Raw genomic sequence first — 25,038 nt, forward strand, 5'->3', positions numbered from 1 at the left:
TAAAAGTATTTACATTTACAAGTATTTTACAAGTAAGTAGGAACTGTTTAAAGAATATATGTGGTACTAAAGATCAGTTCCTGTTTAAAATAGAAGCCAGTGCTGCTTCTGTTTAGTGGAGTGGATCTGAAGCTGTGGACCATGAACCTTTTAGGGATCACATATCAGATATCCTGTATAACAGATATTTACATTATAGTTCATAACAGTAGCAAGATCAAAGTTATGATGTGCCAGTCAAATAATTTTATGATTGGGGGTAACTACAACATGAAAAACTGCATTAAACAGTTGTAGCTCTAGAACTCTTTGAGAACCACTGTTAGTGGAATACATGAAAGGAAAATTCTTTGCACAGAAAATATGCTAACAATCAGTACAATTCAAAATAATTTTTAGATTTCTCAAATGTGTTTGCAGACAAACTACCAAATCTTTGATTTTTAACTGTATTTCAATTTTTAATTCTTTCATTCACCACATATATGTATATTACAATAATTAGAATATAAATTATGCAATGTTGTCAAGAAGTTACTATATTGGAATTAATGATAGAGTTACCAATGTCATCTGCTTCAAAATTAGTTTTGAGGGCATTTAAACAAAGGTCTTTAAAGAATCCAAGAGGTCAACAAAGAAAAAATTATCAAGTGTATTTGTAGAAGAAAATTTTCTCTCATCTGACATTCTCCTTGAGTTATAGAAATCAAGGATACTTTACATATATTTTCCTTGCTGTACTGATATATTTCCATTTTATATAATTCTATGAATAAATTCAAATTCAGTGTACAGTAGCATTTTGAAACTAGTGGCCCTATGAAGTTTTACTCTTAGTTTTTACATATTGAATCATTGATTAGTTGGCTTATCTTAGCTGCGTTTAATAATTTGTAATGCACCACAGGTTTTAGATCATAAGCATTGCCTGATTTTTTTCCTATTGTAGAGAATATACTAGTCAATTATGGCTGTTATTATCAGAGATGATTATGACATCTTAGAAATTTGAATCATCTCATATGCTCTAAACATGTAAAGGTCATAAAGATTAATGATACAATTGCTCATTTTTCCAACAAACACTTTAAGATTTTTGACTACCCAATAAAGAAGTTACAATTCTACACCATTACAGTAAAAGAACAAAAATTGGGTTAAGTAGTTTTAAAATATGGAAATAGAACATATGGAAGTTAGACTATAATTTGCAAGTATTTCTTATTGGCTGCCTATTGATAATTTTGAAAATGAAAAATGTCTTCAGGAACCCAATGCAAAACTAGGCTGCATCAAAAAGATGCGCAGTAATAAACTGTGCTGACGTTTCAGGTGAATTTTATTTGACTGAATGTGAAAATGCCTGAGGTGATGAAATTAGCTAAAAAAAACAGTCACTTGTTGTGATTCAGGATACATTTCAAGGGCCTAGCCATTTGACTGTATTATAAAATATAAGTTTGACTTTAACTAAGAATTTGTTGCATGGTCTCCATGATATTAAACAAAATGGATGAGAAATCTCCTCAAGATAAGACCTCAAGTGAATTTAAGATGCAGGCTAGAGTGTCTGTCATTACAGTTACTATGTTCATCTGACCAAAGACATATAGAATGGCTTTAATTTTTTTGCATTAATGAATCCAATTTAATTTCTAATACAGGACACTGAAAAGAGACCACTGAAATGATAGGGATGTTCTAAAAGAATGATCTGCAGATGCCTATACAAATTAATTGAACATGGAAAAACAAGGATAGGTCCACACAAATTGACCACAGTGTTATTATTAAAGAAAATTACCTCAAGAAGATAAGTCTCAATAAACAATCACAAAAGCATGATTGAATCAGTTCCTATGTAAAAGTATAATTATTTGTTTTGTGGTACTATATTATGTCTAGAAATTAGAGCAGAAAAAGAATAAATAGACATTGCTTTAAAAATGAGACAGGCTGGAACATCTCTAGGGTAGTCACTCCCAGTAGCAAAATATATTTGCCAAAGAAAGTGGATGAATGAAGTTAAGATACAGGTCATAGATTTGACAGAACATCTAACCCTAGTTTCAGTCAACTTCATCCATCTGCACAGATGAATGTATTCAATGAAAAAATAATAAAACAAGATACACTATTGAAGATGAAAGATTTAAAGTCTTAATTAAGAAATCTTGCTTTCTAGAAAATGGGTTTAAAATGAAGGATTTGAAATACAATTATTGACTAAAAGGAAAGTGATTGTTCAAGATTAGAGTAAGATGATGTGTTTTGAAGCACTTCAGACAATCTGAAATAAGAAAACTCCATATTGCCCCTCCAGAAGCCTCTCATATTTATAAGACACATGGACCATAATGTGTCACATATTTCTCTTCTAGTGGCTGTGATCAAAGCCATATTTCATAAATCATTTAAATTAGGCTGGAGAAAGCACTTGATGAAATAATCTATAGGGATAGAATGTAGACAAAAGTAAAACACACTTTTATTTTCAGAATGCAGTAAACCAAGAGAACAGTAGAGGCACAGAGGTAGCCTTCAGAAGATGTCATGTCATTTTAAGAGAGAATCCCAAACACACCAAAAGCTGAGAAACTACATAGGAAAATAGATGGGATATTTAGTCAAATAAAAACACAATAGAAAGTATGCTCCACAGTAAATATTTGCTAGTAGAAAGGTGAGAGAATCAAAAGATTCTAAACTCAAGAAACCAGAAACTATCCAATGTAGATGAGAAATAAATGGAGTTCTTTAGATTCCTGATTGTTAGTCTGTCATTGGAAGGTAGCATTACATTGACATATGTTCCATATGAAAGCCACCCCATCTACAGGTTCATATATATATCACTAGCAGCAGACACATTGATCATCAGAACCTATGAAATCTCAAGAAGATGATTCATGCAAGGAGAAATTTCAACTCTGTATCATGAGGACTTGCACAAACATTGATCCTGCTTAGAAAAATACTGATTTCAGAACTTTGCCAGATTTAGTACTGAAAAGAGCCCCACCTGTCAACATTGCTGTGTTCTTGGGCATTTTTAGTAATAGAAAATATACACAAAATAAACATTGAAATCTCCAGGTCATCTTTACTAAGTATTTTAATAGTGAGTCTCTGTTTTGTTTATTTAATATTTATAGCATTTTAAAAAATATTTCATGTTTCCTTCAATATCCTTTCTTCACCCTATAAGTTTTGCTGGAGAGCAAATCAAAGTAGAAGTGAGAGGAGGGAAAACTACTCTAAATTAGCAAATGAAGTATAGATTAGTTATGAATATAAACTGATTGTAACTGTGGCTAACACTGATAAATTCCATAATACAAGAGAATCCGAAAGCCAATGCTGTATTTCTATGTACTTTATTCACTGAAGGCTTTGACCTCTGTTATTTGGTTCATGGTCAGGGAGTAAGAACACATAAAAGTACTCACTCTCACATGTTCAAAATTGTTCAAATGAATCCCCTCACAATACTCATCTAAGCATTATTTTAAACTTTTTTGTTGTTGTTCTCTAAATACCAAAAGCCAGGGCTCTCAGTTTGCAAGGCAAATGCTGTATCACTGAGCTAAATTCTCAAATCCTACATAAAAGTATTCCTTCAAATATTTACAATAATGAAGAAAAGAACTTGGGATACAACTTTTAAAAAACTATCAAAAGTTAACAGTCCACAAGATTAGAATGCTCCTTATATTAATACTTTACAAGGCATTACTACTTCCAGAGGTTTGTCTAAGTTTCAGACTTTGCAAGATAGAGCCAATTATCTCCTTCCTTTCAGCTAACTCCATGAATACAGTTTCTAAGTTTCTTTTTATTAACTGGCTGTTACATAATTCCCAGAATATCACCTGAAATCTGCGGCATTCCTTGATAATAGATTAAGGTGTTAATTATTTGCTTTCCTTATTTTAATTAGAGGCTCTTACAACTCAAAAATGTCTAATACTCAAAGTTATAAGTGATGATGCTGATAACTCTGGGACTCAAATATTCTGTTTAAATTCATTAACACTTTCTAATCTTATAGACAGTAAGCTCTTTGTAATAATTTCTATTAATTGTCAACTTGATAAGACCTAAAATCGCTTGGGAGATGGACCTCTGGGCATGTCATTGGGGAATTTTCTTGATTTGTTTTGCTTGTTTGTTTGTCATTTGACGTAGTAAGACCCATTTCAATTATGTATGAAACCACATTCAGGGTGAGGGACCCAGCATGGCATTAACTGAAGAAAGTGAGCAGTATTATAGATTCTCTGCTTTCCTAGTGTAAAGTCCTCAGCTTATTCAAGCTCCTATTGCCCTGATTTTCCCAATATGATGATCTGTACTCTTAACCTGTGATGTATAATGAATCTTTTCATTTTAAATTGCTTTTGTCAAGGTATTTTAATCCCAATAAAAGAAAATAAAACCAATAATACTCCTGAAACTAAACTAAAATTAAATGATCGGCTCTGTACATGCTACTCAATGAATATGGGAAGGACAGTAAATACAGCACAATCATAAACGTGTCCACGTAAGCTAGGCCATTTTACTTGGCCTGTCTTTTCCACAGAGACTGTCTTTTTCTTCTTTCCAAAAGAGCACATTAACACATTGTCCTTCTGTAAATATAAAATAATTCAGGATGATCAACCCCCCTCATCTCTCAGTGGATAATTTCTTTCAATAGGCAGTATAGTGGTTCAAATTAGAAATGTCCCTAATAGTATTTGAACACTTTTTCCACAATTAGTAGCACTGTTTGGAGAAGTTATAGACCGTTTTGCAGGAGGAACCTTGCTACAATTAGTACATTACTGGTAGGAGCTTTGAGGATGTGTCACCTCACCCCACTTCCTATTCTTTATTCCTGCACCCTGCTGATATGCCTTCCCTAACAATATAGACCCTCTTTCTAATGTTGCTTTAGGCCAGTTTTTTATTACAGCAACAGACAAGCAAATGAGAAGAAAATAGAAATTAACCTATTAGTAACTTAAGAACTGCCTTCACAGAGTATATAACTGAAGAACCACTTCTTACATTGGATCAGTGTGCCGTAACTCTTAGCTTAAGGCTGCTTGAATTTAGATAGACAATATAACAGGCTGCTAATAAAGCAGATCTCTATAATACCTAATACCTAAGAAGAATTTTTACTATTCTCTTAAAATCTTAATTCCTATTTCTTCAAAAATTTAGATTTGAACAGGTTATGTATCATGTTAATGCCTTGCAAGAATATTTTTCTGAAAAAAGTAATGTTTACTTTTCCTAGATGAATTTGTAAATAAAAGCTAATACATTGTGTGTACTTCGATGAATGTGAGTATGAAGTAGAATGGAGGAATCAAATGTAAGTACACTGTAGTTTGCCATCATAACAGATCAGAGGGAAGGCTTTTGTAAGTACACATTGCAGTTTGCCATCATAACAGACCAGAGGTGAGATTCTGGGGAGGTTTACAGCTTGTGGCAACTCACCTTACCAATAAAATGTGTACCAAGAACTGTTTTCATTTTGTAGATGATAAATATCTATTTATTTTTTACTGTTGCACAGAAGATGCTCCCCAGTCCATATTTATTATCTGGAATTATCTCAGTGTCTACAGATATGGACACAGAGACTGTTACTAGTTCAAGCAATGTAGGTCCTTTAAGCCTGAATACTTAATGACTTACTGGCAAGAAGATCAGAATAAATTTTTTTTGAATTGCTGTGAATTCTTTAAATGTATATCCTTTTATTCAAAATAAATACAGATACGTGTTCTAACTCCATGTGGAAATAGCAATTTATATTTCCTGCCCCTTGTTACTATATGATTTGATCACTGGAGATAATCAAGAATTAACTATAGCTAAAAATCAAAAGATTTTCTCCAAGAAAGAAGATACTTAAAGTATAAGTCTGAATGGTTAGATGTAATGGTTGTTCTAAGTACTATTTCATCCCATTACAAAATACTGTAACTTTTTATTAATGTTCAGGAGAAATAAGCTTGCTCAAATAAAATGTTATTACTATCTCAACTAGAATATATATGTACATATATATGTATATATATGTACATATATGTATACTACATTTTAAATTTTATAACTTGCTTTATAAATTGTTTTAAATCATATCATATATACCAGAGGTTTGACTCTTGCACATTAAGAAAACAAAGGAGAAATATAAAGTATATATTTTTCTTTGTATATGTATATATAGAGACATATATGTATCTTTATTTACATGCTATTGTCAGGATTGATTTCTAAATTATTAGTTTACAATATTCTAAAGAGTATTATTCATTGATCTCCATGAATATTTACCTTGTACCATCTGAATCTTCTAAATGTATAATTTAAAATATGCACAGTAGGAATGACTGACAACTAGGCCAGTGAGATGGTTAGTAGGTAAATATGCCTACTAAACTGAGTTCAATCTCCAGAACCCATTGAAAGGTTAATGAAGATAACACTTAAAGGTCAATGGAGAGAAATTAACCTCTTTAACAAAATTAAACTCTAACCTCCATGCATTTGCTAAGGCATACATAGTACCAATAGTACATACACATAATAATAGCTTGCAATTGTTTCCTTAGTCTCTATACTTATAGGTGAATGCTGCTCTCATACATCATCAGAGAAGTTTCCTTAGACTGTGCTTTAACACAGAATCTCACAATTGATAAAAAAGCACAGAAAAAAACCATATTAGTGGAGTGATCAACTACAAATGAAACATCTATGTTACCACCTTCTCTCATGGCTCAGGAACCTTCTTGAACGTGAAAATATGTCTTATGGACATGGCAGGACTGCTGCAGTCATCAACTAATCTGCTGTGGTTACCTGTACAAGACCAAGCTAGTCAACCTTCCAGCTTGGAGGAAAAAGACACACCAAGAGCCCCACCTCCTAACTGAATAGCTACTGATATGTAGAGGCTTCTCAGGGTGGGAGAATTTGTTTAAGGGAGTTGATGATTGACTACACTCCAGTGAATAGCTACATACCCATGCATGTACAACACAAAGTGGACTTTGGGCTATTATAAAAAGAAAGAAGGAAAGGGAAGGAGGGAGGGTGGGAAGGAGGGAGGAGGAAGAAGAAGGGAAAGAGAGAAGAAGGGAAGAAGGAATGAAGGGAAGAAGGAAGGAAAGAAGGAAGGGAGGAGGGAAGGGAGGAAGGAAGGACATAAGGTCTGAGGACATGGCTCAGCAGTTAAGGGTACTTAGATTAAATCCTCACTATGCACATGGTGGCTCACAACTGTAACTCCAGTTCTAGTGGATCAGATTCTGTCTTCTCCCCTCATCAAGCACCAAGCAAGCAAGAGGTACAGACATGCATGAAGGTACTCACATGCAAAACTAAAATATAAATTATTGTATCTCTGACCCCTTTGATTCCTCCTGAGACTCTCTTTCTCCTCCCGGGTTGCCTTGTCCATCCCCCGTAGGAGGGACTTTGCCTAGTCTTATTGTATCTTGTTTTGTCCTATTTGCCTTTTGCCTTTTGGATGTCTACTCTTTTCTGAAGAGGAAATTGAGGAGGAGTGAATTTAGGAGATAGGGGAGATAGGAGGAGGTTAGGAGAAGTAGATGTAGCAGAAACTCTGGTTGAGATGTATTGTGTGAGAGAAGAATCTATTTCTGTTTAAAACAATACTCAACATGACATTTACATTTTTTAAAACTTTGCCTCAGTGGTTTGAAGAATTGGTTCAGTCAGTTGAAGTGAGTTCCTTACACGCAAGGAGACCTGAGTTCTATCTCCAGTATCATGTGAAAAGCCTCGCATCATGGCATGTGCCAATAACATAGCACAAGAGGACACAAAAACAGGCAAATTTTTGAATCTCATTGGTTGGCCACCAAGCCTTGCCGAATCAATGAGCTTCTGTCTTCACTGAATACATGTTTTCAAAAAATAAAGATAGAGAATGTCTGCAGAAAGACACCCAATGTTGACCTCTGTTGACATGGATATGCAAACATGTGTACAAACACCCATATGCATACCTGCACAACATTAACAGATACATATACCACCATACACACACTTACTTACAAAGGACAAAAATGTATTTCAGCTCAACTTTCCTTCCTTGATGATACAATGCTGTCCCAGTTAGGAGACTTTTACCTATACTAAACTATTTTGGTACATTTTCATAAAGTTTCTCCTCCCCCCCTTCTTGTTTTTTGCTTTTTCTTCCCATTTATCTTTTTTATTTCTTTCCTCAAAATTGATGTGAAAATTTAAACAATACTAAATTAAACAAGGCTAGCTCATACTCAAATCAGCTAATCTGTTACATCCACTTCTTTTTTGCCATGTTTTTACCATTCTGTTGATTTAAAAATATGTAAATTATTTATAACTGTGTCGAACTGATTGTCTTACAATGCATCTACCACCTTGAAATTTAATAAGAACTGTACCATTAGGTTGTTTATAATTATATAAGCCAACCTCAGGCTGTTCATAATTATATAAGCCAACCTAAATAATAGATTAGCAGCTGAAGAATGAGTACATTTTTGCCAGTAGCTATAAGGATGTGTCTCCAAAGATGTCCATCTTGGACTACTTCATTTTTACAATTTCTCTCATGACTCAGAGTTTTTAATACCAGTTGTTCCCATGATTAGTTGAGGTTTTCTTCTCCAACATTTAAAGTCAAAAGCAGACATAGTTAAACAGCCCAATTCCAGCTTATCCGTATAGAATCACATCAAGCATCAGTATGCTGATATGATATGTATGTGGGTGTTCATTTTAACCTATGTTCACCATAGAAGCATGAAACATGAATCATGTTTTCAAACTTAAATAAACTATTCTTGTCAACTGCAAATAATCTATCCCAAATCTCTATCCATTTCACAGACTTTGACTTTCTGATTGTTTTCATATATTTCAAAAAGGAAACCACCCTAATGAACTGCATGGACATGGGAAACAATTAAGATGCTTCAAATATTCTTTTTGATTGTATGTGAAAATACAGTGACATCTCCTGAAAAATGAAGCAACTTTGTCCCAGTGGAGAACAAAGTAAATGCAGTACACAGAACTGGTACAATTTTCTTGGCAAAATAATTGATAATTTCTGTGTATGGGGTCCCATATCCTTGACTTTCTGAACATTGAAGGCAGTCATTTGTGGCTATTTTGCACAATATGTATATTGCTTTTTGAACTTTTCTTCTTTGTGGCTATAAGTGAAAGAGGATGAAGACTCATATGAAAGCAGAAGTGGGAAAGACAGCAGGCTACAGATGCAGATGTGGCATCACACAGCAGTCAAGCTTGAAAACAAAAACAATGAAGTGGCCCTAAGCAGGACCATATCTGAGCAGCATGACAGCCAATGTTCATAATGCACTTGTATTCTAGATTGCCATAGGTTTATTATAGCATTCCTCTATGAGAAGCCTTCTCCCATGCAAGGACATATGAATTTGCCAGTAAGACTCAAGGAAGGAAAAACAGGCTTCTTGAAGGTGTTCTTTATCTCAAACACCTCTACAAATGCCAACAGTGCAAGTGATTCAAAGCCATGATGGACTACATCTACATAACAAAAGGACAATGGAAATGAAGCTCTGGAGGCAGTGACAGACAATGGATACTGAGAAGGTGATGGATGGCTGCTCTGTCAGGGAAAATATTTGCTGAGATGAGGTTGATGGAGTCTGAGATCCACAAGGATACACTGAGCATCCATGTCAATCATAAGATTTGAAAAGTAACAAATGGAAGCACATGAGGCAAGCTGAACAAAAAGCACTCAGTTTCACAGGTGCTATGGACAAATGGACACAGAAGCAGAGGGGTGTGAAAAACTGTACCGTCAAGGCAGAAGATAAAAGGAAGCAAGGGAGATGCAATGTTTTGATCACTTCTTGGTGAGAGAGAATTGATCATCCCCAGATAGACAGAAGGACACACTGCAAGACAAATAGCTCTTGGTTGTGGAAGAATGTTGAGGCAGTATCATTTTGAAAATGCAAAGAGGTGACTGTGCTTCGGGAAGAGGCACAAAATAGCCAACTGACTGAGCTCAAAGGGAGGACAGCATGGAACAGACTTTCCAGATGGGAATTCCATGCCAACCAGACCAGCTCTTTCCCCAGCTATGTTTTCAGCAAGGTAAGCCACACAGGAACAGAAACACCCAGGATTGAAGATGATTTATAACTTATCCACATAGATTTACCAGACTACAGAGTGTTGGCTTTCCAAGACAACAGAAATGATTTCAGAAGAACTTGAATATTTGCTCATATTCATCAGGTTGATAGGCTTACGTTCCTGCTCATACTGCAGGTACAGTGGCTGCATCATGGGTAGCTGGGAAAAGAACTAAAGGTGGCATGGCCACACTTTGGAACTTGCAAATCATAAAAATAAATGGCACCTTGTATTGGGAGAAAGGGGATGAAGGAGAAGAAGAAGCCAAAGTGAAGAACCTCAATACAAACATTTGGAATCTTGCCAAGAAATCCCGATTCTTCTAAACATTGCTTGAACTTCTTATTTCTATGCTTTGATGGAAATGGTTTAGATAACTATATCTTTATGAAAAAGGAAATATTAGGGTGGTCTATCAAAGAATCTATAGCATAGTGTTTGGTAACAATGGACGGTTTTGGCAACAGCACATCAACCTGTATCAAATTCAAACAATTGACTGTCAAGGGTTACTGATAACCTAGTATGCATTGGAACCTGATAAATGTCTCATCATCTCTAACATGTGAACCTAGTCCACATTTAGAGAGGCTTGCTCCTGATTAGAGCATGAAAATTACCAGCACTAATAATGGGAAAGCCGACTCACAATGAGTAAATATGCAATAGCCCCCAATAATTAGAATAGTCACAGCTTGGCAATGAGTTTCCAGACTATGAAATTAGTTTTCTTGTGAAGAATGGAGATTTTACAAGGCTAGGATAAACATAGGGTAATTGGAAAATCAAATTGCTCTTTGTGAGCTATTGTGAGGTCTGGAATAATGGAGATAACATTTTTTTAAAGCTGTGAATCACTGTCATTTGGTGTTTTCAAGAGTACTGTTGCCAAGAATGCTTGCGTTAGAAGTAAAGCAGTAGGAACTTGACATTGTGAAACCAAAATCCCAACTTACCCCTGACACAATGAGCTCTCCTCCTAGATTCTGAACTTCGGCCTTCACTTTGCTGCAGATGTTAAGCTGATGGCAATACAAGGCAATCCGCTGAAGATAGGCTAATAAATCCTGCTTACATGCTGAATCAGGACACTATAAAACAAAAAAAAAAAGTGATATCAATTAGTAAGTGCTCTTCAGTTTCTAACACTTACGGTTTAAAAGGCTTTGGTGTCACCTCCTTAATTACATTCATTTAACTCCACTTTTCCATGATGCACTGGAGAAATGCCAGACTCAATGGTTTCAAGTGGGTAGCTCCACTTTAGAAAGACTTTACCCATGAAGCCTCAGCTGCTGTGGTTGCTTGCAAGAGATTTGCACAATACTAAACATTCAAGCATGGGTTTAGGAAGGTTTTACAAGGCCCTACCCTGAGGTGAGGAACTACCAATAGTCCAGGGCTTCGGAGGAAAGGAGAGTCAGATTTCTGGAGTGATAAGTCCTTGGTAGTTGCCCACAGTAGCTACAATACTCAGCTTGGAACCATGAGCATATGGGAAAGAATAAATGGAGCCAGGAGGTTATATATGTAACATATGTATAATAATAATAAGTAATGGGAACTATCAGAAGAAGAGGATATAAATATGAGGAGATACATGGTGCATGGGATAATGTGAAAGGTTGGGGAAGGGATATATCAAAATGCATTAGACTCAAATATAAAATTTTTAAAAATTTATTTTATTAGATACTTTTTTATTTACATTTCAAATTTTATTCCTTCTCCTCATTTCCCCTCCAAAACCTCCTATTTCATCCCCCTTCCCCTGCTCACTAACCCACCCATTCCTGCTTCCCTGTCCTGGCATTCCTTTGTACTAGGGCATCAATCCTTCAGAAGACCAAGGGCCTCTCCTCTCATTGATGTCCCACAAGGCCATCCTATGCTACATATGCAACTGGAACTATGGGTCCCTCCATTGTGTACTTTTTGGTTGGTGGTTTAGTCCATGGGAACTCTGGGGTTACTGGTTGATTCATATTGTTGTTCCTTATATTGGGCTGAAAACCCCTTCAGCTCCTTGGGTCCTTTCTCTAGCTCCTTCATGGGGATCTTGTGCTCAATCCAATGGATGGCTGTGAGCATCTACTTCTGCATTTGTCAGACACTGGCTGAGCCTCTCAGGAGACAGCTATGTCAGGCTCCTGTCAGCAAGCACTAGTTGGCATTCTCAATAGTGTCTGGTTTGGTAACTGTATATGGGATGAATCCCCAGGTTGGACAGTCACTGGATGGCTTTTGCTTCAGTTTCTGCTCCAATCTTTGTCTCTGTATCTCTTCCCATGGATACTTTGTTCCCCCTTCTAAGGACTGAAGTATCTACACTGTGGCCTTCTTTCTTCTTGAACTTCATGTGGTCTGTGAATTGTATCTTGGGTATTCTAAATTCTTGGCTACTATCCACTTATCAGTGAGTGCATAACATGTGTGTTCTTTTGTGACTGGGTTACCTCACTCAGGATGATATTTTCTAGTTCTATCCAATTGCCTAAGAACTTCATGAATTCAATGTTTTTAATAGCTGAGTAGTACAACAAATTACTCTCTTAAAATGGAAAAGATGTTGAGGGGTGGAGATAGTAAAGACTACAAAGTTTTATTGGGATACCTGTGTTACTCCAAATTATTTTGTTAGATATCTTCTGAAATCTTAAGTCAATTACTAGCCTATGAATTTTTTCTGTCTAGTTTTCAACATGAAGAAACATAAATATAAAGGAATATAAATATAAATGTCTGACACTTAGACAAACTGTTCTTAACCATGGGGTGGGGGTTCAATTCAATTACTTGGAACGAATATCAGTTTATTTTCATTTTCTAGGGAGTACTCCAACTAACTAAATCTCTATATTTTACAGATTTTCCCCTGCTTATCAAAAATTTTAGCAACATACCAAACTTTTCAAACACGAAACTCTCAGAAGGATTGTGGCCTTTGTAAGAAGAGGATCTGTTAGGCTATATTTGAAACCAGTAAAAATAACCCCATAAGTATAGCAGTGTAGGCCTTCAACCAGAATCAGTTCTCTTGGGAGATTAATTTGCATTGTAATTTAAGTAAGTTGATATCCATCAGCTACCGATTTCTGTAAATACTTCAAACACCTCTCTAAAATGTTTCCGAGGCTTCTAAGCCAATGGTTACTGAGTAATTTTGTTATTACCAAATGTTCAGCTTGAGATGCTTTCAGGTCATTGTTCTAGCTAACTTTGGTATTTGTAAAGGTATACAGACATGCACATGCACACGCGCGCGCACACACACACACACACACACACACACACACACACACAATGTTCTATCTTTAGTACCTGTCATAAAATAACACAGAGAAGAGACTGACTTAAGAATTTTAAAAGCTTTGGGATGGGAGTTCTTTCAACAACACCGTGAAGCTGTTTTTATAACATAACCACTTAGTTAAATAAATAAATATATTTCTTTCATACATAACACCTACTATTGTGATACATTTTCCTTAAATGCATTTATCAAAGAAGCATCCCACAGAGTCTGTTTTTGGTTTTATACAAGTACTTAATACTGTAATATTTATCCTACTCCTGAGACCCATATACTGGAAGGAATTAACTTTAAAATGATATCTCCCCAGAGGGCTGACAAAGCTTTCAATACAAATACCTTGCAGCAAATTAAACCAAGAGTTCTTTCTCAATGGAACAGTAATTAAAAATGCAGTGGTCCGTAAAGCATTTATATTGCATGCATATCTCAAATCTTCATAAAAATATTTTCAGGCAAAATGAAAGCAACCAATACAGTCTTTGGTAATATTCTGCTGTATTATTTAAACTGAACCAGTTAAACCATGTTTTTAAAGGGCAGGACAGACCAATAAAAGTTTCAAAAAAAAACCTGTATATTTAAGAAAGAAACACCTGTTTAGAGAAAACAGTAAAAACATTTCCAGGTATTTCACAGATTATGCCTGTAAATTTATCAGAAAGATATGGGAATATTTTTCATCTGTTTACTTCAAATATCATGGTTAATAGGACTCAAATGTTCTACCTCCAAATCTAGAAATGTATAGAATCCTCTCTCTCTTTCTCTGTCTCTCTTCTCTCCCTGTATGTTTGTGCATGTGTATGTACGAGTGTATATATTCATATTATGTTTATTATCAAAATTGGTTTGTGAAATGTCCCATATCATACTGCCATCAATTCAGTAATTAAGATCATAAAAACTAAACCAAGAATCGTATCTGGGTCTACAGAACTACATGCATAAATATATAGAGAGATAGTTTCAAACATGTATATAATATGTAATGGAAAAGCCACTCAAACATCATTGAATTTTGATTCTCAGGAAAAAAAAGAAGGCCTTTCTAAGTCTTACAAAGTCACATCTCTGACTCTCATGGTATGAAGATTTGCAAACAGCTCCATGGTTTTCTCTCTGTTTGGCGGCTTTCCTTTTTACATGTGCCAGGTGGGTCCTCTGTCTTCTTTTACTCTTAGGTGAACTTTCTAGAATATTTATGAAATTTACTAGAAAAAAGCTCAGCTTGACATGCTGACATTTGATGTAACCCTAACATCCACAACATCATGGTTTGGTTTTCATCTGCAACACATGAGGGTGAGGTTTGTTAGGAGAACAATGCAAATAATCTGAAGGTGTGATAATAATAGATTTCCAAGTCAACATTTTTCTCAGAAACACCTCATATATTAGCTGTCATGTATAAATACAATTTAAAAGGGGTGTCTATTAGATCATATTCTATATTCTATACTAATTGTTGAATCTTCTGGTCATAGTGGTTACCTTCTACAGGGTCAGTGTATTTATTGGTATTTTGACATGAAGTCTGAGATGTTGAACAGAGAGTAAATAGAAGAGCAACCCTAGTGCTAAAAAAGTGGGGAAAGAAATCTATAGCTAGGAACTGAAACTCAAAAATTAGGAGACTAGAAATATTCAGAGAAGAAACCAGCCTTCTGTATTTCAAGATATGCAAAGGGTACCACCTTCTGAAGCTCAATCAGGTTTATTATGGAGTTTCTATGTAATGAGAGTACATGTCATTTTTATTTCAGAATCTTATTTTGTATTTTAAAGCATATTTGCTTTGGAGTACTGCAGACTGCAAACTATTCTTAACTGAGGCTTGAAGGGATAATCGGTTATCTAGAAATGTCTGCTGCCTAATGTACCCTTACAAGAAATGTTCTAGCAGTAAGACACTTAAAGATGGATTCTAATGTTCTAGTTCAAGCCAGACTGAATGAGAATTGCTGAAATATAATCAAATATTCTACGTGAGATAGAGAAGGTTTCAAGTATATATCCTGATTTCCTGTAATAACACAGGTGAGGCTTTGAGGATTTCATTTTTCTGAGATTTATTTGAGTCTGTGTGAAAATACATCTGAAATCTAGATTGTCCTTGGTTACAAGAATTAGTCCAATTTAGAGCAAGGCATAAATTATCATTTATGTCAGAGTACCATAGAAAGATCAGAATTAACTAAAAGGAGTCATGCTTTCTTACTACTCTATGTTTAGCTTTTTGTCAACTTGACATAAGCCAAAATCATTTGAGAAGAGAGACCTTCTGTTGAGAAAAGAGCCCTATCACATTGGCAAGTCTATCAGCCATATTTTGATGAGCGGTTGCTGTGGGAGAGCCTAGTCCACGGCACTGTGCCATCCCTGGGCAGGTGGTCTTGGGGTATGTGCCTTATCTCATTTGCCCTCATGATGCTATAATTGGTTTTCTGAATGGGAAAGGCTGTTTTACCCTGTCACATCCTTCAAGCCTTTCATGCCTCTACCAGTTTAAAGCTGCCTTTGCCATGAACTCGACAGTAGCCAGCCTGTAAATTTTTAGAGACTGCGTCCAAGTGCATTGGGGAAAGCCATTTCATATGATGCATAAAACTGGTCTCAGAACACTGGTACTCATTAATGGTCATTCTCCCTTTTGTATTACCTGATCAGCCACAGCACGTGCTAATTTGTCCATTCGAGAGCCTGCTTCTGCAATCTTCTTGGCAGCATTAATGACATCAGATGTATTTTTCAGTGGGCCTTTGCCTCTGAAAAAATATGTATCATAATTAGAATTCTATTCAATAACTGGCAGCACATAAACTTACCACATTCTTGGTCCAATGTGCTATTTCTGTATTTAATGCAGTCTGGTCCTGCTATTGAAAATCTCCTTGTTGCCTTGAGGCACCCACATTTCTAGATTGGTAGTCTACCTTGTTTCTTTGTATGAGTTGGGGGAAATTCATCTCCTTATTTCATATATGTATCCACATTTTCTTTCCACTGTTTTTCAACAATGCTCAGTTAAAATTATCATCACAAGAGGAAGGAACTTTAGCACTCAGTAGTAGTCATGTGTTAGATGTTGTCATACACAACACCAAACTGTGTTTTGAAGCAGCTTGTCACATTGCCTTCACAGGCAGGAAGCAGGGTATGAGGGGTGTAGGCTGGGGCTCAGTACACCTTCTGCATTTGTCAAAATCCTCTGCCCAAGGAATGGGAATGGGTCATCATGCAACCAAGGTGGCTCATTCCCCATCAATTAACAGAATAAAATGACCTTTCCCAGATATTTCCAGAGGCAAAACTTAATATAGACAACAACCCTTTACAGATATGTTCAGAGACCTGTTTCCTATATGACTCCCAATTCTGTCAAGTTGTTAGTTAACAACCACACACCCCCAGAGGCTATTAGGGGTGAGGTATAAAACAGAAAATAAGAGTCTACAGCTAAGTACAGAACAGAAGTTGGTACCCTTTGCATATCTTGAAAGACAGAAGGCTGGATTCTTTGCATATTTCTAGTCTCCTAATTTTTGAGTTGCAGTTCCTAGCTATAGGTTTCTTTCCCCACTTTTTATGCACTAGGATTGCTCTTGAACATAATGTAGGAATATTTGGCTAGTTTTTCTGAAATTGCAAAGTTCCAAATATCATATACTTTATGTTTCTGGTACTGATATGTAAATGATTGCACTAAACACTATGCTTGTAAATGTCCTTATGCTTGTAGCACCCCAACATTTTCACATACGGTTTTCAATTAGGTAGGCAATTAAACATTATATTACTCAATCAACTTGCCTGTTTAATTTTAAATGCTGATTAAATGGGAGGGGAAATGTTGCTGCACCATGGACCTTTAAACAAAATGTAGCATATAAATTTTGACTTTCTTGGGAAGTAAGTAAAGAATAAATTGAACATGTTTATCCTTATTTTTTTTTTCAACCAGGCTACATTTTCTGGTAGCCTGCCTTATACATATCTAAGATAGAGTGAAGTTTTAGGCACCAAGAATGTTTTCCTATGTCATAAATGTGATGAGACCCACAGGAAAGTCACTCAGAAGAGAATTATTTATTCAACATATAGTTCTAGGAATAGGGCATTGGCCACAATTATGTAGCATTACAAAAATGGAAGATTTAAAATGGCTTCCATCAAATTAATGTTAAGGAAGAGAATGTTGTTCTGCTTCAGACTAATTCTCAATTTGGAATTTGTTTTTTCTGAATTAGTAGCTGAAAATAAAGTAGATGAGGTTCATATTATTGTTGAGACATACATACAGAAGGTCATAAACTTAGGTATTTCAGTTTGGTATACTAACATTAAGTCTTCCAGAGAATACATTCATTGATTTTTTTTTTCAGTGACCATTAAGATTTTTAAACTGTGGACAAGATTTCACATGTGAATTTTATATAATATATAGATGAGGTAAAGATTCTGTGACAATCTGTTCCTTGATTTTTTTTTGAATTATCATTTCTAATCAGCTTCTTTCCTTTTGCTGTATCCTTTATTTTTCATTACTATTTAAAGGAAAGATTAAGTAATCTATCATTACTTTAAAATTTTGGCATATTATGTTTTTCTATGTAACTTTCAGACCATAGAGAATCTTTTGTGAAGTTTTACTCTGACATGATATCTGTTAGTTTTGGCCTTTCTCTAAACAGAGTCATTAAGAGCTTAGAAGACTCTTCATTTTTCATTGCCAAGGAAATGTTTTTGTTTACTTCAAGAATTTTGATATACAGCTAGCCTTAACTCCAAGGGTTCCAAGGAATCTTGTGCCCTCTTCTGGCCTATGGGGGCACTTGCATGTGTGGGGTGCATATAAACTCCCCAGTTACATATATCATAAACACAAAAACAAACACACATATAAATATATGTATGTATGTATATCATTCAAAAGATTTCAGAAAATGTCTCCTTATAAATTGTAAATGATTTGTTTTAAAAACTGATTAAAATGTTCAAATTTAGTAAAGAATATCTTTAGAGACACGATATTTTCTTGATGCTCAAATGCTCATCTTATACCCAAAGTAAAAATCCAGTATAAATGTTTTCATTAATTCCTTTGTTTATTCACTTTACAACTACCCCTTCTCCTCTCAGTCCCACCCTCACACTGCTCTTCTCCCATTTCTCCTTCCCCTTCTTCTCAGAGAAAGAGAGGCCCCTTCCCTTACTTCCAACCTATCCTGGCACATCAAGTCTCATCATCACTAAGCATATGGTCTTTCACTGAGGCTACATAACGCAGCTAAAGGAACAGGATCCAAAGACAGGAATCAGAGGCCAAGTCAGAGATAGCCCCTCCTCTAATTGTAGGAGGACCCACAAGAATACAAGCTACACTTCTGCAAAATATGTATATGGAGTCTAGGTTCAGTCTTTGCATGCTTTTTGGTTGTGGTTCAATCTCTGTGAGCACCCATAGGACCTGCTTAGTTGGCTCTGTATGTTAGAAATCAATTGGGCAATTTTTCAGAAAATTAGAAGTAGTTTTACCTCAAGACCCAGTTAAACCACTGTTGTGTTTATAAGTAGAAGCTCACAGCCATCCATTGGACTGAGTACAGGGTCCCCAGTGAATGAGCTAGAGAAAGGACCCAAGGAGCTGAAGTGTTTGAAGACCCTTGGGACGAACAACAATATGAACTAACTAGTACCCTCAGAGCTCCCAGGGACTAAAACTCCAACCAAAGAGTACACATGGGGGGATTCATGGCGCCAGCAGCATGTGTATAGCAGAGGATGGCTAAGTCAGTCATCAGTGGGAGGAGAGGCCCTTGGGCCTGTGAAGGTTCTATGCCCCAGTTTAGAAGAATGCCAGGGCCAGTAAGCAGGAGGTGTTGGTTTGGTGAGCAGGGGGAGGAGGGAGGGAACAGGGCATTATTTTAGTTTTTGTTTATTTTATTTTATTTTATTTCTTTTTTGGGAGGGGAACCTGGGAAAGGAGATATTGTAAATAAAGAAAACATCTAATAAAAAAAGATTAGAAATTTGAAATAATTAGTTTAGTTAAAAAGTACTTCTAAGGGAGCTAGCAAAACTCTTTTTTGATTAAGCTTTTCATTTAATTATTTAGCATTCTTGTGTCTTTCAAGTCTTTCAACATTTCTAGTTATATTGACTAAATTGATTTATTAACATCAATAAATAATGTTAATAAATTGATTTATTAACATAAAAAAGGAATAGTCCCAAATGATACTGTGCTCAGAGAGAAGCAGGATGGAAACCAAAGAATACTAGTTCACAAGAAAACATACTCACAATAAAAACCATGATGAAATAGAATTAAGGGAGCAATACAGAATTGGCATATTTCAGGTATTAATTTCTACATAGTAGGAATCAATCTCTGGGCTCAATCCTCAGCCCTGAAAGACATTCTTCAAAAATGTCCACTTAAAAGAATAAAGAAGAAGTAAACATAACGAAGGAGGCACAAGATTTATATGTTTAGTTCTGTACAAAATATCGTGGGAAGAAATTCAAAATGGCACATGTAACATCATTACATAAACATGAGTTAAAGGGCTTAGAGATCTACAGATTCACAGCAATCCATATTCAAATCCTAGTATTCTATTTTGCCTAAACAAAATGAAATGTCCTAAATTCACCAGGAATTTCAAGTAGCCAAAATAATTTGGCCAAAGGAAAAAAAAAAAGCTGAAGTTCCCATAGTTTCTGATTTTAAAAATTTACCATAAATGTTCAGTAGGCAAAAGAGTATAGTCCTAACTCAAAAGCAGAAATATAGACAAATAGAACAGGATCAAGTTCAGAAATAGGGCCTCCAACATATGATCAAATGGTTTTCCACAGAGTACTAAGACCACTTAATGAAGCAAAGAGTATTTTCAATAAATGGTGCTATGAAAACTGTATCCATCAGCAAAATGTTCAACTTAGAAGTGATCAGTCAGAAACAGAAAACTAAAGTATAAAAGCAAAAGAAAATATGTGTGTGAACCCTCCCTGGCATTGGATCTGTAGATATGCCATGGCATTGGATCTGTAGATATGCCATGGCATTGGATCTGTAGATATGCCATGGCATTGGATCTGTCGATATGCCATGGCATTGGATCTGTAGATGTGCCATGGCATTGGATCTGTAGATATGCCATGGCATTGGATCTGTAGATATGCCTTGCTAGAATAACAAAAGCACAGCAGCTGAAGAAAAAACGAATTTGACCTTGAATTTAAAACTTTTACCATCAAAGTATATTTTCACTGGTTATTGTAAATGAAACTCACAAAATAAGGAAAATATCTTTGAATCTTATTATCCAACAAGGAATCGATATTTATAATATATAAAAAAATGACAATGAAATATTTAATTAAAGGTGGTGAGAGATTTGAGTAGATAGCTCTCCTAAGGAAACATATAGTGGTAAATAAGCACAGTAATAAAATACCATAAAATGTCACTGTTCAGTAGAGAAATGAAAATCAAGACCACAAGGATATTACTTCATACCCATTAGAAGCACTCCTAATTTTTTAATAAAAAAAAGCAGAAAATTCCTATATAAAGGAGTTAGAACCCTTGTCTATTCTTGGTACAAATGTAAAATGATGCAGTAACATGAAAGTAGTTTGTGTAGTCCTCTTAAAAAATACCATAGGATATTCCAATTTCTCTTTAAACAGGGACTCAAAGGAATGTCTTCTCTGTGTCCTCAACAGCATTTTTCATAATACCCAAAGGGAGAAGAACTTAAATTGCCATTAATAGATGAGTAGAGAAAACAAATGTGGTGTATTTGTGACAGTGGAATATTATTCAACCATAAAAACAAAAGCTATTTTTGTGTGCTTGATGACATGGATGGACATTGTAAACTTTTATTTTCTAGGAAAGAATCAAGTTGCAAAAAGGCAAGCATGAACTATGCCTCTCATCTGGTACACAGAGTAATCAAAGACACAAAATCAGAAAGCTAAGTTTTCAGTTGGTTCTCATGGGTGGTGGGGACCAGTTGATGAGGAGTTAGCAAGGAATGTATACTGGATACATTTTTATAGATGATGCAAACATATAGACCAATGGCAATGGATACACATCAGTGTATTTAATTTGGAAAAATTGTCTACATAAACAATTATAAACATAGCAAACTTCATGAAGCATATAACAATAAAACAATTTAAACAGTCATATTTGCCTAATGTCTACTGTATCAGACAAGTCTAAATGAGTTATAGTCATCTGCATCACACTGAATCAAGATATAAATAACCAGAAAATGAAAGCATAACCAAAGATCTGGTCTAGAAAATTGACAAGACTTCAATTTATTCTTGCCCTCACTGGAAGACAAATGCAGCAGGGATGTTATCCTAATAGTTATAAATCTGTCTCAAAATGAGAACTCACACCCCATGTTTCAAGTCAAGTCTATAGTGCAAGGGGGTTTTGGAAAGGTAGGGAATCTTGTATCCCTAATGGCAGGGGTCATTCTTGTCTCACCTGGAACATGGTGTTCATTTTCTTAGAAATGGAATATATTAATTCTCTACTACACAGAATCCTGCAGCATCGTTCTTTTAAGTACAGCTGGTTTGTATATTAAGGCTAGTATTTGGAATCTTTCCCAAGAAATGGTCACTCCAAAAGAGAATCAAGCTGGCAAACTATTACTTCAGTGCTGTGAGCTCCATTTGCCAACATATTTGATTTATTTTACAAAAAGCCTGCGAGCCTTAATGTGCAATAGCAGTGAGTCGGCATATTGTGAGCAAAGTATTCAGTACTCAGAATTCTAATTCAGAATTAATCCAACCTTAACATGTTTATTTTCTATGGCCTTCTTGATCCATCTAGTTTGCTAATATTAAATGTAACTCTAGTGAGGAAATGCAATGAGGGTATTTGCAAATGTGTGGAATCAAATAAGCCTTTCTGGAATTACAGTTTCAAAAGAAAAGGAAAGGAAAAGAAAAGAATTAAAAAAGTGAAAGAAAAATTTCCAAGAAATTTCTGTAGACTAGCAAGATGGCTTAGTGTGTAAAAGTATATCAAGCTCAAGCCAGATGACCTGAATTCAAGCCCTGGAGTACACAGTGGAAGGAATCAACTGATTCCCCAAAGATATCCTTTCACGTCCACTAACATAGCATGCATATTCCAACACACACACACACACACACACACACACACACACATGCTTGCCACACAGATAGAAGCATGATGAGTACTGTTTTTGAAATAACTTACCAAATCCTGTGAATTATGAGAAGTCAGGAAGAACCTTAGAAACATGAGTTCAACTATTTCAGGTATACTGTTTAGTTGATGGAATAAAAATACAAATCAGAAAGAGATAGACAAAGGTGAAGAAAGTCAGGCACTAAAGGGCAAATTCAAAGACACTTGTCCAGTCAAATGAGTTTTGGTGCCAGCAAGTTGGATAGTTGTCTCTATTGGCCAGTTTTGATCTAAGAGGAGAGGGCAGATTGATCCTCAATCAACAGCTGCAGCCACTAAAGTAAGGGAAGGAGCGCCTGAACTAATTCACAAGTTTAGCTATTCTGTGAGTCTAGCTCATTGTGCAATGTTCTAGAACTGCTTATGTTCAGTTGATTCCCACCCCAAGCCCAGTTTCCTCCCTTTTGGTTGATTTTTAAATGAGTACTTTGCCCCTTGTTAGTTAATTAAGGCTGAGCTGAGGCTGTCTGCATGCATCTTGGTTGAGCAGCCCAAGACTGGTACATGGCAATTTCTCTCTCAAAATAACATGAGGAGTCTAAATTCCCTGTATGAGGGATGAGGCTTCAGATTTTTGCCCCTCAAATAAAAGTCACGAGATGAGAAGGGAAAGAGTGTGAGACACAGGGGGTCTGCCCTCCCCTGTGAAGAAGATAAGAGCATAAGTAAACAAGAAGCATTTCTTCTACTTTAATAAGAGAGTGGAACTTCCAGGGATGAGGAAATTCAATGAATGATTTAGCCAGTAATAAGAATAAAACAACACAATAATAATAAATGAATGGTAATTGTGGGACATACATGCCCTTTAAACACTTGAGTAGAGGAGTCAAGCTTCGGTTTCTAATCAACTCTATACAAACTTTAAATACTAGAAAATGGTACTTCAGAATCTTTACCCAGACAAAGCTACAATTACTCTTGAAGTAGGAAGTGTAATTTCAGCAATAATAATGAACAAAGCTGAATGCAGTAAAGTTAGGGCAGAGGCCACAATGAAAGACAAGTGCTTGTTTGTTCAGGATGAGCATGCCCAGGTGGCAGCAAAAGCTAGCTTAGCCTTCTGATAGCAAGCTCAGCCTCCTGAGAGTAAGGCTAGCCTGAGCTGCAGTATATGTCTCTAACTTCCTATTGTTCTGTTTTCCTTAGCCATCTGGTCTTCCCCTTGCTTTTATAACAGGACAGGGACACACACACACACACACACACACACACACACACAAACACACACACACACCACACACTCATCCAAGCTCATCAAGGATTAGGAAAAATAATACCCAGTAGCAGGCTGGACACTTCATTATTCAGATCGGCACAAAAAATTATTATTTAAATTCTAAAGGAAATTGAGCCTGGTTTCTTTTCACTTTCAAAATGATGCTTTGGCTAAAAAAACAATCAAACAAAAACCAAAATAACAAAAAACAAAAAAACAAAACAAAAAAAAAAAACAACTCTCTGTTATTCAACACCATTGAAAAAGACCCTTCAAATGTATTTATCTTTCTTGACCACAGTTATATATAATACAAATTACAAAATGTTCTCCTGATCTAAACTAGCAACATGACTGGATTCATTATTCACTTCAAACTAATGAGATTATTTGTTCCACTGATGTTATTAATGGGTTGCATAATATCCATCAGATAAAATACTAATAAAATGTTGAAAGCAAGCAAATGAAGTCATCGTGGAGCTCAGGAAGCAATGACTGAGGCTGCCACCACCGTCTGATTTGTAGGCAATCTAGACTTAAATAATGGCTCGGACTTTCTCCCTGATATTATTTTGTGTGAGAGAAATACATTTGTGAAGCTCAAGGAGACTAACCAAATGTACAAACTTGAACTTTGAATGAATATGATGACATTTAGAGCTCTCGAAGGTCACACTCCTAACACTGAAATCATTTTGCTAGAATCAAAAACAATTTTAAAAGATTTGGAAAAGGAGCCAAGTAATGTCATTAGTACATATTTGCCAGAGGTAAAGGGTAAAGGGGATGACATAGTTGTTTTCTGTATTTTATTAAAACCTATAATCGATTCTTGCCTTTCCTTATTAGAAGTGGTCAACAATCATTAAAAAATGTTGTCACCTACGTGAGATCCTGACATTTGCTGTATGTCTTGTATGATTTTATCATGCCACTTTCAACCATGAATACATCTTTACATATGTTAAAAAATACACTCACAGCCGGGCAGTGGTGGCGCACGCCTTGAATCCTAGCACT

At 35.7% G+C, this 25,038-nt stretch overlaps 1 protein-coding gene and 1 long non-coding RNA gene across 7 annotated transcripts in view; one reads left to right on the forward strand and one right to left on the reverse strand.

Moving 5' to 3' along the window:
• Ctnna2 (catenin alpha 2) overlaps window positions 1–25,038 on the reverse strand; it is a 1,113,581-nt gene that overhangs the window by 23,388 nt on the left and 1,065,155 nt on the right. For all 3 annotated transcript variants that reach the window (XM_031382231.1, XM_031382233.1, XM_031382232.1), the window contains 2 exons: window positions 16,200–16,305; window positions 11,181–11,315 (listed from right to left, as the gene is read on the reverse strand). In XM_031382231.1, the coding sequence (XP_031238091.1) occupies window positions 11,181–11,315; window positions 16,200–16,305 (241 nt within the window). The remainder of the gene's footprint in view (window positions 1–11,180; window positions 11,316–16,199; window positions 16,306–25,038) is intronic.
• LOC116099103 overlaps window positions 1–25,038 on the forward strand; it is a 59,319-nt gene that overhangs the window by 1,030 nt on the left and 33,251 nt on the right. For 2 of the 4 annotated variants that reach the window (XR_004122076.1, XR_004122077.1), the window contains exons 2-4: window positions 5,294–5,371; window positions 13,092–13,290; window positions 14,570–14,692. This is a non-coding gene — a long non-coding RNA (uncharacterized LOC116099103). Of the gene's footprint in view, window positions 1–5,293; window positions 5,372–11,211; window positions 11,349–13,091; window positions 13,291–14,569; window positions 14,693–25,038 lie in introns of those variants that run through there. The other 2 variants (XR_004122079.1, XR_004122078.1) reach the window with 2 other exon arrangements.

Source organism: Mastomys coucha, unplaced genomic scaffold, assembly GCF_008632895.1.
Source record: "Mastomys coucha isolate ucsf_1 unplaced genomic scaffold, UCSF_Mcou_1 pScaffold20, whole genome shotgun sequence".
Lineage (NCBI taxonomy): Eukaryota > Metazoa > Chordata > Mammalia > Rodentia > Muridae > Mastomys > Mastomys coucha.